The sequence below is a fragment of the Dermacentor andersoni genome, chromosome 3 (assembly GCF_023375885.2).
Source record: "Dermacentor andersoni chromosome 3, qqDerAnde1_hic_scaffold, whole genome shotgun sequence".
Classification (NCBI taxonomy): Eukaryota; Metazoa; Arthropoda; class Arachnida; order Ixodida; family Ixodidae; genus Dermacentor; species Dermacentor andersoni.
Window position 1 is genome coordinate 32,831,554 of NC_092816.1, and position 15,959 is coordinate 32,847,512.

At 44.9% G+C, this 15,959-nt stretch overlaps 1 protein-coding gene across 1 annotated transcript in view; it reads right to left on the reverse strand.

The window, feature by feature from the left end:
• Positions 1-1,756: 1,756 nt before the first annotated feature.
• The window catches only part of LOC126520735 (uncharacterized), a 168,536-nt gene continuing 154,333 nt past the window's right edge, over positions 1,757-15,959 (reverse strand). The window contains exons 18-22 of the mRNA XM_055064855.2: positions 13,432-13,535; positions 10,248-10,307; positions 4,247-4,354; positions 3,417-3,448; positions 1,757-2,928 (exon numbers count right to left, since the gene is read on the reverse strand). Coding sequence (XP_054920830.1) covers positions 2,805-2,928; positions 3,417-3,448; positions 4,247-4,354; positions 10,248-10,307; positions 13,432-13,535 — 428 coding nt within the window. The 3' untranslated portion in view covers positions 1,757-2,804. The remainder of the gene's footprint in view (positions 2,929-3,416; positions 3,449-4,246; positions 4,355-10,247; positions 10,308-13,431; positions 13,536-15,959) is intronic.

The window sequence follows — 15,959 nt, forward strand, 5'->3', positions numbered from 1 at the left end:
ATCGAAGAACATGGCCTTTGTTCCGTACATTGCGGGAAAGCGGGAGGTATGTTTGTCACTAGCTTCATACTACAGAAGTACCATCGAGGACCACAGCCTTTGCTTCATGCATTGAGAGAAAGCATGAGGTAGTTTTTCCCTGTCTCGATATGAAAGAAGTACCATCGAAGACCACGGCCTTTGTTCTATATATTGCGGGAAAGCAAGAGGTATTTTTGTCACTGTGTTCATATGACAAAAGTATCAAAAACCATAGGCTATTAACTTCATATTAGAAAAGTACCATCGAAGAACATGGCCTTTGTTCCATACATTGCGGGAAAGCGGGAGGTATGTTTGTCACTAGCTTCATACTACAGAAGTACCATCGAGGACCACGGCCTTTGCTTCATGCATTGAGAGAAAGCAGGAGGTAGTTTTTCCCTGTCTCGATATGAAAGAAGTACCATCGAAGACCACGGCCTTTGTTCTATATATTGTGGGAAAGCAAGAGGTATTTTTGTCACTGTGTTCATATGACAAAAGTATCATCAAAAACCATAGGCTATTAATTTCATATTAGAAAAGTACCATCGAAGAACATGGCCTTTGTTCCATACATTGCGGGGAAGCAGGAGGTATGTTTGTCACTAGCTTCATATTAAAGAAGTACCATCGACGACCACGGCCTTTGTTCCATAAATTGAAAGAAAGCAGGAAATACTTCTGTCACCAGCTTCGTATCAGAGAAGTACCATCGAAAACCATAGGCTATTAATTTCATGTTAGACAAGCACCATCGAAGAACGTGGCCTTTGTTCCATATATTGCGGGAAAGCAGGAGGTATGTTTGTCAATAGCTTCATATAACACAAGTACCATCGAGGATCCCGGCCTTTGTTCCATACATTGAGAGAAAGCAATAGGTACTTCTGTCACTATCTTCATATCAGAGAAGTACTATCGAAAACCATAGGCTATTAACTTCATATTACTGAAGTACCATCGAGTACCACGGGCTTTGTTCCGTACAGTGAGAAAAAACAAGAGGTATTTTTGTCCCCATCTTGATATTAAAGAAGTACCATCGAGTAGCACGGCCTTTGTTCCGTACAGGGAGAAAGAACAGGAGGTATTTTTGTCCCAGTCTTGATATTAAAGAAGTACCATCGAATACCGCGGCCTTTGTTCTATATATTGCGGGAAAGCAGAATGTATTTTATCACTAACTTCATATCACATAAGTACCATCAAAATCCATAGGCTATTAACTTCATATTAGAAAAGTACCATCGAAGAACATTGCCTTTGTTCCAAACATTGCGGGAAAGCGGGAGGTATGTTTGTCACTAGCTTCATAATACAGAAGTACCATCGAAGACCACGGCCTTTGTTCCATACTTCGAGAGAAAGCAAGAGGTATTTTTGTCCCCATCTTGATATTAAAGAAGTACCATTGAATACTACGGCCCTTGGTCTATATATTGCGGGAAAGCAGGAGGTATTTCTCTCACTATGTTCATATCACAGAAGTACCATCGAAAACCATAGGCTATAAACTTCATGTTAGAAAAGTACCGTCGAAGAACGTAGCCATTTTCCCATACATTGCGGGAAAGTAGGAGGTATGTTTGTCACTAGCTTGATATTACAGAAGTACCATCGAGGACCACGTCCTTTATTCCATACATTGAAAGAAAGCAGGTGGTATTTTTGTCCCCGTCTTGATATAAAGAAGTACCATCGAATACCACGGCCTTTGTTTCATATATTGCGGGAAAGCAGAAGGTATTTTATCCCTATCTTCATATCACAGAAGTACCATGAAAAACCATAGGCTATTAACTTCACATTAGAAAAGTACCATCGAGGACCAAAGCCTATGCTTCATACATTGCGGGAAAGCGGGAGGTATTTTTGTCCCTGTCTTGATATTACAGAAGTACCATCGAAGGCCACGGCTTTTGCTCTATACATTGCGGGGAAGCAGGAGGTGTGTTTGTCACTAGTGCTCATATTACAGAAGTACCATCGAGGACCAGGGCCTTTGTTCCATAGATTGAGAGAAAGCAGAAGGCATTTTTGTTACTATCTCCATATCCCAGAAGTATCATCGAAAACCATAGGCTATTAACTTCATATTAGAAAAGTACCATCGAAGAACGTGGCCTTTGTTCCATACATTGCGGGAAAGCAGGAGGTTGTTTGTCACTAGCTTCATATTAAAGTACCACCATCGAGGAACATGGTCTTTGTTCCATACATTGAGGGAAAGCAGGAGATATTTTGTCCCTGTCCTGATATTACAGAATTATCGTCGAAGGCCACGGCCTTTGTTCCATACATTGAGAGAAAACAGGAGGTATTTTTGCCAACAGCTTCATATTACAGAAGTACCATCGAAGGCCACGGCCTTTGTTCCGTACGTTGCGGGAAACATTTACCTTTGGTTACGCTGCCGGTGTGAAGGCGATGGCTCAAAGAAACGCTCAGCCTCCCAACGTGTTGTAGTTGAGCAAGGCGTGACAACCTGTCACCTCCTGTTACGCGCTTCTACGTCTGCGCCGCACCGTGTTTTTTTTTCTTGTTTTTTTGCGAACGGCAATTTGTATAGGGTTAGTCTAAAACATTCGCGATAGCTGGATTTTCACTTTTTCTTTCTTTACGCCAATCCCACGCCTTTCTTCACCGCGAGCGTCATCGCTAAGGGGTCCAGCAAGGTCTCTTCATTAGCGGGCGCCGAGGTAACGGAGGCGTGACGTAAGTGGCCATGGCGTTCTTTAATGAGCTGGTGCGTATGCGATGATGGTAAGTTCCACGCTGTCTCAATAATTCCGCCTCGTGCTGTGCCATATGTAACACATCTTGTCTGCTCCCATTTTCAGTTTGCCGCCGTCTGAGCAGTAAGCGTTCTGGAAGTACATGTTGTGCTGGAACATTTTGTTCACGCTGCGGGAAGAAACGCGCAAAAGTAAAGGCAGGTTTTAGTAACGGAAAACAAATAATCCGGAAGCTGTCAAGCATGAACGATACTTTTGCCACTTAAGTGTGGTAATCCAATCCCAGCCCACAGCGCTACTTCTAAACGTGACACCGTAAATAAATGCGTCAAACGGTGTCAATAGCGCTTGGTAAAGGTCCCTTCTTTTCCTATGCATGAGGGACTCTGCTATATAGAGTTATCTCAGCGGACCTTAGCCAAGCTCTTCAACTGAAAAAGATATTAAAAAGAACACGGTGCAAGACACGAGTTCGAGATTTATGGTGTTCGCTCGTCAGAGGCCTGACGACCGAACACGGTATGTTTTACAATTGTATCTTGTACCATGTCTTCTAAATATTTTCTATTTCGTTAAACAGCTTGGGTAAGGTTACCTAGGACACCCTGTAGATTATACTCGAAAGCAGTTTAGGATGGGTAAAAGAAAGGTACTGACCTTGGCTTCATTTTGTCGTAGCGGCAGTAGGTCTGCAATGAGCAAGCATGCGAGTTAGAAACACAATTACGCATGGGAATAACACTACGCCGAGATAGGGCGGCGAACTCGTCCTTGGGCATTGTAAGAACGAGTTCGCGAAGACAATGGCAAGCAACGACGGCAAGAACAGCACTTTTTCCAATATTTCTTGTCTATTCCATATCGTCCGTAAAGACGCACGTTTAACAATTTGTCTAGGTCTGCATGACAGCAGGGACCCTGTGGGAGCGGAGTTCAGAGCAATTAACCAAGCTGGAGAAATCGCTTTTTCTAAATTTATATATTTGTGTTTAAATCCGGCATTTGTGGCTTTCAACACATCGTCACCCTATATCATGATCATTCATGCTGTCGTACGCTACAGATGCATGGCTGGCTCAAGAAAATCCGCCCACAAGGGTTTCTTGACGCACGTCTACAAACTTGATACTCCCAACATTTCCAAATCTGTGAAAACGTAAGGATTTCTCCTTCTAAGGTCAAGCAGGTTGCAGCTTTAATAGTTGCAACTGTGGTTAGCCCTGCGATGACCTGCTTCTCATATTGCAACCAGCTGCTTTTAGTAAGGATAATCTAATCGTGTTCCTGTAACTGCGCCCCTAACCGAGGTTTCTCGCCCCCCACTCCCCATCCATATAGTCTGCGCTAAAGGAAATTAATATTCATGTACGCGTGTGACAACGAGATCTTCACGCAGAGTGCTCTGAGCGCGCGTAGCAATTAGCCGCAACAAGATAAGCCGCCTACAGGTTGCTGCTTCCTGAACAGCGACGTAATCTCTCTCTTACTCGCATCACAGCTGTGAGGTAGATCTGTTCCATGTCAGCCCTGGCGTCCAAGTCAAGCCGATACTCCGGCCGTGGGTGAGCTCTGACCAGGGCGTGTCTCCGGAAGAACTGCGGAGTTTAGAGGAAGCACGAGCGAAAGCTTATACTTTACCCTTGTCATCACGAATAGACCTCCACTCGAGGCTCTTTCTCGACTCCATCGATGAATGCATATCATCATCATGTTCTTTGAAATGAGGTGGTAACAAAACTTGTACGTAATCAATGACATGTAATTAAATACTCGTAATCATTCACATTTTTGGTAGTTTTTCTTACTTGGTAACGCTCACTGTAATTCAAATGCATTTTTGCAGTAACCAATCACGTGTAATCAGTTACTTTATCGGTAACACAAGCTGAAGAAGGCAACGCAGGTTTGAGCACTAACTACTCTTACTCGGCGACGCTCACTGTAATTTAATTACATTTTTTTTCAGTGACCAACTACATGTAACCAGTTACTTTATTGACGAGACAAGCTGTAACAGGTGACGTAGCTTTGAGCACAAGAACTTTACAGTAATTATAAATAGAGCGCCAGCGGTCGGACTACGGCGGCAACCTCGAGGATGCGCCATGTTCAGACAGGCAAGCCCTGTCGTTCAGCATTTGTTTCCTCAGCAGAACGCCCAACCAAGATGGTATCCGACGATTTGAACCGGCCCTCCTGCGGCTTGGCAACGACGGCCAGTTAGAAAGACGATACCGGGACACTAACATTGATTTTTTTTTTCAGTTTTTCATTGGTGCTACCGGGAGAGCCTTCCCCGAGCCACAGCAACAATCAAATGCTTTGCGTCAAAGACGCGAGCATGACGCATTGAGTAATCACAATCTTTAACGCAACGTTTTTTTTTCTACATTAAAACACCACTCTCACCTGCAGCACGCACTTTGAGCTCGGCTTATATCTTCACAAGAGAATGACGGAAGATGACAGACGGGACTTTTGAAAAGCTAAGAACGGAGAGGACGCTGAATACGAGTAAGACCAGTTAGTTCAATATACGGCACTTGTGCTATGTTATTCGAAGTTGGGAGGAATGTAACGTCGACGTAATCGATATATGTTTAGTAATTCCTCAATTACTTTCGTGGGGCAGTAATTGGTTCAATGTAATCAATTACATTTTTGAATGAAGCAATTGTAACTGCAATCGTTTATTTGTTAACTGTAACGTGTGCAAGTATGGCGGTAACGGATTCCACTGCGTTTTGTCTATATTGTTGCCATGTCAACAAGGACGCTGGAGGCGCGTGCGCAACGTCGCTGTAGGCGCGTCGTCGGGCAATACCGCTATCGACGGTGCATGCCTTGCTCGCGTGCATATCGTCAAGGACTGCAGAGACGCGCAGCCAGTGTTGCCATTTTAGCAATTTTGTTGCTAGATTTAGCGATTTTTTTAGTGTTTAGCGACAGATATTTCTATTAAGCGACCGGCGACATTTCTATAACAAGGTGACAGCAAAAATTTGCGATATCTTAGCGACTTAGGGGTTAGAAAGGTTGCTCCAATAATGGCCTTCTGGGACGCGCTTTATTATTAAAAAGCTACGTGTAAGCAGCCGAAATACCTGCACGACGCGTGGGCTCTTCGACACATGATGAAGCAACGGTTGCCTTCACATCGATGCTTTTCACACTGTGCTTCACAGCACGGTGGCCCTTACAGGATTCACAGCGTGCTCACAAGTTCATGTTCTGTTTAAAATTACAGTCAAGCACATTCATAAGGAGGAAGTGCTTGGGGCTTCCGAAATCATTCGTCATACAAGCCACTCTGTTGTAAAGGTCACGCACCGCACACCCCACAGTAGAACCGGAACAGAATTATTCCTTCATTATACAGGTCATTTCGTTGTAGAAGGCGTTCGTTGTAGAGGCGATAGACTGTATTTACGAAAACAATTTGAATGGGTCTTAACGCTTCGGGTTCGGCACTTTCACTATATACGTTCGATTGGCGGCCATTTTCAATATTTGCAGTAGCTAAATTTAATCATCATCATCATCAGGAGCATATTTTATGATCGCTGAGTATATTTTATGCCCACTCTGCTGATGATCTCCCTGCGATCTTGTCCTTGTCCTGCGCCAACCGATTCTAAGGTGCGCCTACGAATTTCCTAATTTGATCACCCAACCTAGTTTTCTGCCTTCCTCGATTGCGCTTCCGTTCTCTTGGCACCCATTCTGTAACTCTAATGGTCCACCGGTTATTCATCCTACGCATTACATGGCCTGCCCAGCTTCATTTTCTTTCTCTTGATGTCAACTAGAATATCGGCTATTCCTGTTTGCTCTCTTATCCACACCGCTCTCTTCCTGTCTCTTAACGTTAGGCCTAACGTTCTTCGTTCCATCACTCTTTGCACGATCCTTAACTTGTTCTCGAGCTTCATTGTCAACCTCCAAGTTTCTGCCCCATAAGTTAACACCGGTAGAAAACGTTTATTGTACACTTTCATTTCAATGATAGTGGTAAGCTTCCAGTCAGGATCTGGCGATGTCTGCCGTATGCACACTAACCCATTTTTATTCTGTAAATTTCCTTCTCGTGATCAGGGTACCTTGTGAATAATTGACCTAGGTAAACGTACGGCTATACAGACTCTAAAGACTGAATGGCGATCCTGAACTCTTGCTCCCTTGTCAGGCTATTGAGCATTATCTTTGTTTTCTGCCATATTAATCTTCAACCCCACTCTCACACTTTCACTGTCAAGGTCCTCAGTCATTTATTGCAACTTGTCACCAGCGTTGCTGAACAGGACAATGTCATCTGCAAACCGAAGGTTGCTGAGATATCCGCCGTTGATCTTCACTACTAAGCCTTCCCAGTTTAATAGCTTGAGTACTTCTTCCAAGCATGCAGTGAATGGCCTTGGAGAGATTGTGTCACATTGCCTGAGCCCTTTCTTTACATGTATTTCTCTACTTGTTTTGTGGAGAATTAGGGTAGCTGTGAAATCTTTGTAGGTATTTTCCAAGATATTTACGTAAGCCTTCTTTACTCCTTGATTACGTAGTGCCTCTATGACTGCTGGTATCTCTACTGAATCAAATGCCTTTTCGTAATCTATGAAAGTCATGTAGAGAGGTTGATTGTACTCTACAGATTTTTCGGTTACCTGATTGATGACATGGATGTGATCTATTGTAGTGCATCCCTTCCTGAAGCCAGCATGTTCTCTTGGTTGAATGAGGTGTTCCTCTTATTCTGTAGGAAATTATCTTGGTGAATATTTTATACAACACGGGAAGTAACGGTCTATAATTTTTTAATTCTTTAACGTCTACATTTTTGTGAGTTACTGTAATGTTGATATTCTTCCAGTTCTCTGGGACCCTTGTATTGTCGTGAGGCATTGCGTATAAAGAGCCGCAAGCTTTTCAAGCATACCTCCTCCATCTTTGATTAGATCCACTGTTATTCCATCCTCTCTTGCCTCTTCTCCACAGGTCATTTCTTGCAGGGCCCTTCTTTATCGTTAGTTATAAAAGAAAACTCTGTATCATGTTTATTACTACTTCGAATGAGGTAGCGTGGCTGCTCTGTGTACTGTACAGGTCAGTATACATCTTCTAAATTGCTGATCATATTACCCGGCTTATCTTTCAGTGAACGCACATTGGCTTGTTCTATTCCAAGTTTTCTTCTCACTGATTTCGAGCTGTATCCCTTTTTTACTGCTTCCTCAGTCTTTCTCACGTTGTAATTTCCTTTACTCCTTACTCTGTCCTTGTTGATGACCAGTTCTGAAAGTATCGCTAATTCTGTCTGATCTCTTGAGTTGGATACTTTCAGGCTTTGTAGTTTATTAGGTCCTTTGTTACTTGGGAGAGCTTACCTACTGGTTGCCTTGGTGCCATACCTCCCATTTCAATTTATGCTTCTGAAATAAGCCTAGTTATGGTTTCATTCATTACCTCTGTCATCTTCATCTCTGTTCTAAAGCTGCATATTTGTTTGCAAGCACTAGCTTGAATTAGTCTGATTTTACCGTCACTGCGTCTGGACTGACTTGTTTCTTCTTGACTAATTTTACTCTTTCTCTCTTCGTATTGAGAGAAATCCTAGACCTCACTAACTTATGATCATTGCACCTTTACCCTACCTAACACTTCTACATCCTACACTATGCTGGGATCGGCAAAGAGTGCGGACTGAGGGCCATGAGTTTATCAAAAGAGCGAATTTTATAGCACTAAATCCTAAGGTCAGTCTATAACGCTGCAGATGAATAATAAGAAATTGCAGAAAGGTGTAAACATTACAGCGGCTGGGTTTGTTCACGCCAATCTCACGGCTTTTTGACGAAGCAATACTGTGCGGAGCTTTCAGGAAGAGCAATAGGCGGGGCCACAGCCGTGACCTATATGTAGTGCACCCGCCTCGGCTGCGGGATGTTGTGGGCTCGATTCGCACCGCCGCCGAACATCCATTGGTTCAAATGGGCACAAGTGTGCCCCGGTCTGTCGTTCGGCCTTAGGAAAGGCCGAACGATAGACCGACCGACGCTTAGGAAAGGGGGCCTGCGCCCTAAATTAAGCACACAAAAGAAGAGGTTTGGGCCACGCCCACTGCGGCCTTTTCCCGTATGGCCCCCAAGTGCATCTATTTAGGTGGGGACGCCTTCGGGTTGGGGGCCGAGCCGAGCACCCAGCCGGGAGCGCTCTTGTGCCTATTTTACCGGTAGGTACCCGGTGGCAGCAATTGCCTCCTGCTGCGGATGCCTTACAACAAGGCTCTGCGTGGTTCGACAAGAGGCGCCCAGAGACAGCTCGTGAAATCTCTATTGGGCCCCCTTTCGAGAAGGGCCCTCACAAGAAGCCGAGCACCAGGCTAGGGAACAACCCATTAGAAAAAAAAAAAAAAACAGTAAGCTTCCGGTGGTACCGGGATTTGAGCTCAGTGCCTCCCGCATGCGAGGTGGGTGCTCTACCACTAGATCACCGCTGCGGTGCTGCAGTTCATCTGCATAAAGGTCACGAAATTGTCATCGACGCGTTAACATGTGACTAATTGCCTATCGCACTTGTGCGTATACATACCAGTAGCTGTTGCTACTGGCCGACCAGTGCTACTAGCCGCTTAAAAAGCTCTCCTACTGCGTCATGAAATTTCATGACAAGTTCAGTTTCTGAAGAAATCCTAGCTGCGTTATCTTCTCTCACAATATTACTGCCGAAATCTGGGGATTTTAGCGCCATGTGCCACAGATCACCGAGGGCTCGCAAGGTCACGGTGCAGCGCACAGGGATCTAGGCACCACCTCGTGGAGAGTACGTAAAAATGGTTGAAGTCGGCGTCAAATTAACGCGAATGACGTCATTCCTTCAAATTTAGTAAGAAAAACGTGGTGATGCTTTGATAAAACCGCGCACGACATTGGCGTACACCGTATGTGCGCCGCATCTGGTCGAATACGGATTTTGCACATATATTGACATTTCACGGGGGTGTGATTTTTACCTTTGTTAATATTTAGCAGTTACTCGGTCCATGCAACCTAAAACATATGCCCGCGTGTATACCACGCAAGGTTTATGCATGTTCTGCAATCACTGGGGGGTCAGTGCCTCTTGCTCGCACGCAAAGCCAAAACTACAGGGTTCTACAATTGTTCCGGTTCTACTGAATGCAGTACGTAACAGTGTCAAAGCCAGCGATATTACGAAACAACGGACGGACATCTTTCGCGCTTTCTTTTTATACTTATACCTGCGATCAATTTAAGCGTTCTGCGTTTTGTTTTATCCAGGCCACCAAATCTCTTAACGGTAATATGAAAAAGGTTACTTTTTACAAAGCTCAGCGTAACATTTAGCAGACGCCACAAAAGAAAACACGACGTTCATCGAATGTCACAAAATGAAACGAGGAACTTATCTACGCGTTTAGTCAAAGTCATCTGTCGTGAGGAAGGCGCGGCAACTTCGACGAAAAATACTCACCCGAAATCCTGGTGAGATCGGGTTCGAACCTTTGGCCACCAAGCGGGCATCTGTCTCATTCTGCAAACAAGGAAGGAAGGAGAGAAAATATATACCAAACGAATGTCTACGATTTTCTAGATGTTTCTTTCAAACCTGGACCAACCAGTCCGACAAGCGTAGGCCACAATCGTTTTCAGGGCGTTGGTGGCCCGTACTGCAGTAAGGTCGAGCGAATATAGAGCACAATGGTCAGTACAGGCAGTACTGTCCTCTTTCGATTAACGTCTACTACAGTTTTAATTAGGTTATTGTTATATTATGATTACTTTTATAAGTATTATCATTCGTATTCATATTCACATCAGTCACCTGTGTCCTCGATTTTGACTCTTCAAGGAGACGTTAGCGCATTTGACGACCGCTGTCGAGAAAACACGTTTCTCTTAAGCAAAGCAAAAGCAAATATACTATCATACAGCCACAAACGCACCAGTTTGCGTTTGCTTACACCATCAAAAAATTTACTTTGCCTCAGGTGAGCGAGACCAGTGATCTCCTCAAGTGAAGGCTCTCATGCTTCCTCTCTTCACGTGAAAACTTTCACACATCAAGCACCCAGGTGCCCAGGAGCTATCTTTCGTCTGTCTAGAGGTTTTACGAACTCCCTTTCCTCACATTATAGACAGATGTTCGTCGTTCAGTGCTGGAATGCGCCTCCATTATATGGAACGGTACTTGCAAAACGATTAGTGACAGAAAGCTAGAGAAACAAAGTAAAAGAAGAAAGGCAGAGAGGTTAACCAGATTAACTGTCCGGTTGGTTACTCTGCATTAGGGGATCGGGAACGGGTAGAAAGGATGAGGCATGTAAAAACGACTATAGTAAAAAAAGAAAAGATACTTGTCGAGCATGGCACAGAGCGCTTTTCTCTGCGCATTAAAAAGAGGAGAGTTACACAAAAGATGCGCAATCGTCTCTCTGCAACCACAGATTTCCCGTTCCGGCCTGCTGGCTATTTCGAGCAGGAACGTGTACATACATTAGTGAAAGCTGCTCCGATCCATACACGAGAAATATGAGTCACCTCTTGTTGCTGTAAGCCGTGCGAAAGGCAGAGTTAGAAAGGCATCTATGGAACAAATGCGCTGGTCTGTATAAAGTCTGCCCAATTCTGTTGGACCAACGTAAGCTTGCATGCCATCGCGTGGAGCTTTCCTGCTGCATCCGCTCTCGACATCGGGATAGCAACGCAACAAACACGGTCATGGACAGATCGAGTGGCTCGGTCCTTAACTAATCACTTGGCAACCATTGAAAGAGAAATGGGATGTCCGTTCTCAATTTCTGATGTGCATGGCAGTTTGTACGTGAGGTCCACGGCGTAATAAGGAGAGTAAATTATAGGTGACTGCCTTGGAATTGCCGAATATAGTCTATTCCTGGGGCGTTTCCCGGCCGATATATTGAATTGCTGCATGCAGGATGGTAAGTTCAGTGGCCGTCGTCGCTGTCAAATGTAATGTATTGAATTTTATTTCGATAGACTTAGCCGGGCACACACTGCAGCTGCTGAACTAGAGTGCATGTCAGATCCACCGGTGCAACTATGTAAGCGGTCACTGTCGTGCAGTAGCAACAACGCTGCTTTCTGTGGTGGTACGGACACTTAATTGTGTCTATCTCTTAAAGCCCGGAATGGTAAGGCGTGCTCGCAGTAAATGTAGGGACCAGAACGGCGACGACGGCCGTGCTGCAGGGAAGTAATTCGATGTTAACGATGCGCGGTGACCATGCGCGCACGTCTTTCCTCCAGGCTGATAGTTCTAGCCCCAACCATATTGCTATGCGTTGACGGTCCCCCTTCAGATCGAGGGTGATAGAGCAGATCCTGTATTTCTTCAGACGGTCGCACGTGGTGATATGGGTCACTTCTATTTCATTTATAATGTTTGCATTGAAGCCCCGCGAACAGCTACGTAGTGTAGACACAGTAGTCCTTCTTTAAATTGACAACTTTTGCAATAACTCTAGCTCATTCTGACTTCTGAGAATATGTAAAAACGTCGAAATCCTTGCGAATTCACTATTGTTGTTTTTCTTGAACTTGCTTGAACCTACTCGGTATTGACCTTTAACACCAGCCTGTTTATGGATGCACGGCAACGCATACAACTTGTCTTGGAATGTTTGCCATGCAATCTGAATATCCACAGCATTAAACCAGTGCCTCTACTGCTGTGACATACATTCTTGTATTTCTTGCTGTTTTCTGCTTTGGTTTACTTATGCAATACGTAATATTCTGCCATTTTTGTGCCCCTTAGCAACGCGCAAAGACGAATGCAGGCAATTAGTCGATAATTTAATAAACATTGATTGAATGATGAACTTATATTGTTGTTCGTGCCGTTGGAGTTCTAGTATCAATAGAGTTAAATATTGCCAGCCCCTTCGTGTCACTTGGAGCATGTCTCATATCATAAGAAGCTAACAAACACTGACACCAAGGACAACATAGGGGAAGTTACTTGTGCTTAATACATGAAATAAAGAACGGATAAATTAATTGAAATGAAAGTGGATGAAAAAACTTGCCGCAGGTGGGTAACGGTCCCACAACCTTCGTATTACGCGTGCGATGCTCTACCAATTGAGCTACCGCGGCGCCGTTTCACCATCCACTTTCTTGGGTATTTATGTTTCCTAGTAGAACCCTGGGAGTGTTAGGCAGCGCCACCACTCACAAACCTTGGCGGCGCATGTGGAACATCCTCTCTGCCGCAGGCGTCACGAGAACGCAATCTTTTTGGGTGAAGGGTGAAGGCAACCGGAAGCCTTCAGGTAGCATGTGTGGGTTTATTGACGTTTCTCCACGGACGACAAGACTTGTCCGTGGAATCATCCTTTCGTCAACTTTCTGAGAAGGACAACTCAGCAGCACAAGACAGCGCGCGCAAGGAAAATGAACGGAGGAAGGAATAAAGGACAGCTCAAAGGGAAGCGGTGCTCTGCCTGTCTTGTGTCTTCCTTACAATATATACATGAAGTAGAAAAAAGAAGTTCGAATGGCCTAATATTTTCATTGCTGTTCTAAGCTCTCCAATCCCTTCTCTACCTCTACCACGCGACCGGCTTCCCACACTTCACACCTTTCTTCACTGCGACACTCATAAAGCTAAAGCAATAATAAACGAAACACACCGCGTTAGTAGGGTTGAAGCATCTGTAGTGTGAATTCATCTTGCCCACTGCGTACGTTCCAGGCCACATAATAGGGTGGTTGTACCCCGCCTTTGCGTAGCTTCCTGAAAAAAAAATAAAGATCGCTTGTGGTAGCTGCGGCGATAAGAAATAACAAGCATCAAATCACATTAAATTAAGCCGCCTAATTCCCCTCTCCCTCCTCCCAGGGACAGGAAGATGGAGAGAAGCAAAATTGAGCATTTGGTACAGCGAAAGCATGCCACACAGAATCGGGACTCATTGACGGGAATCAAAATGCAAAATTCAGGTATCCTATTCCGCACAGAACCTTGCACCTTTCACAATGCAACTTTGCCCCTTGTTTAAAACCTGAAAGCACTGAACTTTCGTTCGCATGGGGATTTCGCGCGGAAGTCAAAAAAGCAAAACGTATGTTTTGACTGTCAGTGTCATCCAACTTGCAGCAGTTCTGCTTCACAGGTACGTGGGTTTCGGACGCCAGAATATTTATTTTGATAACAAGGTTAAACAACATTAGGAGTCACACAGCGTTAACATACAAATGAAAGATATCAAAGCGACACTACATCACCGCAGCACTTACAAATAACCAGCCACAGCTAATTCCCGTAAGCCAACTTCGTCCCGTACATTGCTCACGGCTAAAGAAACTTCTTTTTCAGAAGCTGTAATTTATATACACGCATAAAACATCGCTTCAACATTGAGAACTTTTATTAAAGTTGATATAACTTGCTCTTGAGCGAGTTCGTTTGACGAAACCATTGTCGCGCAATCAGGGCAAGGACAAAGAGCAGAGAACCAGACACAACGGGCGCTACACTTACAACTGATTTAATTTTCACGCGATAGCGTTAAGAGCCCCGCGTCGCAAAAAATCTGGCGTCGTCGACCGTCGTTTCGGGAATAATCATTCCGAACCACGCATACCCAACCACGCAGGCGCTCCGTGTAGCGCGAAGTTACTGAACTAATTGAATTTTTTTAGCAAAAGGCGTCAGAAGAATCGTAAATTACAACCTACGGACATGATAGCGTCGGAATGTAATTTAAATATACGCGATAACATAATTACATTACGGGGAACCTCAAACATAAACTCCTTCCAGCTTTTCCAGCTGGAAAACGCTATAGCGTTTTCCAGCTGCCGATTGAGGTCTGTCTTAGTAGGAGCGGCGCGACCACCTTGGTTCCTTGTACACCATAAAAAGAACCACAACGCTCGCCTTTGTGCATAGCGCCAGCGTTTCCTACAGTTGCCCGGAAGCGTGAGAAGAAGCACTTATGGATTTTTGAATGCTAGCACGTTCCGCTCTTAAAGGCGAAGCTTAAGCGTCCTCAAAATTTGAGTTACCCCAGCCAAGCACGAAAAACGTACAGAATAATGCGCATATGCGTACGTGTTTATCACGGCGCACGCACGCACGCGCACACGCACACGCACGCACGCACGCACGCACGCACACACGCACGCACGCACGCACGCACACACACACACACACACACACACGCACACGCACACGCACGCACGCACACACACACACGATGTTCTTTGGGGGTACAGTCGAGTCGGGCCGGTGGTTCGTAGCTTAGCGTGCGTTGTGCTCTCACCGCGCAGTTTGCGTTGAAGCGATAAACAGCAGGAAGGTCACTACGCTCGCTGCTGCCGCCGCGATTCCTGACGTCAGCTTTTTGTCAGCGAGTGTCCGTGGTCATCGCGTGTGAAGTGGTCATGTTTGCCTGTGCGCGCCGCCACCACGCCAGGTAATTTAGATAGTAAGCGAATAATTAGAACGGGGCGCTCTACTCCGGTGGCTGCTGCGTACGGCGTGGTCACGCGAGCCCTGTCTTGAAAACGATCGGCGAAGCAGACAGTGTAGCCGTCAAGGCGCACTGAGGGTCGATAGCGTCGTGTGCGCTATAGTGCTCATGTGTTTGCGCGTCACCCGAGTTAACGAAGGGAAACGTCACTTTTTTGTGCCGTCCTGACTGTACGGTCGTATCTGCAAGTTTTCTGGCGATAAGGTCTTTCAAGGGCACCTTACAATGAGACATATGAGGCTTTCGCCTGAATAAAATGCTTTTCTGATACAGAAACCCTCCAAATGCTCACGGTAGTACTTTCCTTGTTTCTGCTCAAAATCTATAGCTTCTCAAACCGTGGTTCACACATGCGCCTGTGGTGTCTGGTTCTCTGTTCCTTGTACTTATCCTAATTGCTCTACAATGACGTAATTGATTCCGGTAGCAATTACACATCTCCAAGGACAGCTGAATAAATATTACCATCCGTGAAACACCCTTATAACAGTCCGGAATGTTTGCATAAGTAATTTACTTCAAACACTATAACCCACACACTTAGAACTTTGCTTTTACGTCACCCACGATTTGTTTTTATTTACTAAAAATAAAAACAAGGTGACTTGTTTAGTTCAGAGAGGACACCGCGGGCACCTTGTAAAAAGCAGGAAAATAGGGAGAAATCGAGCGTTCAGAAATTA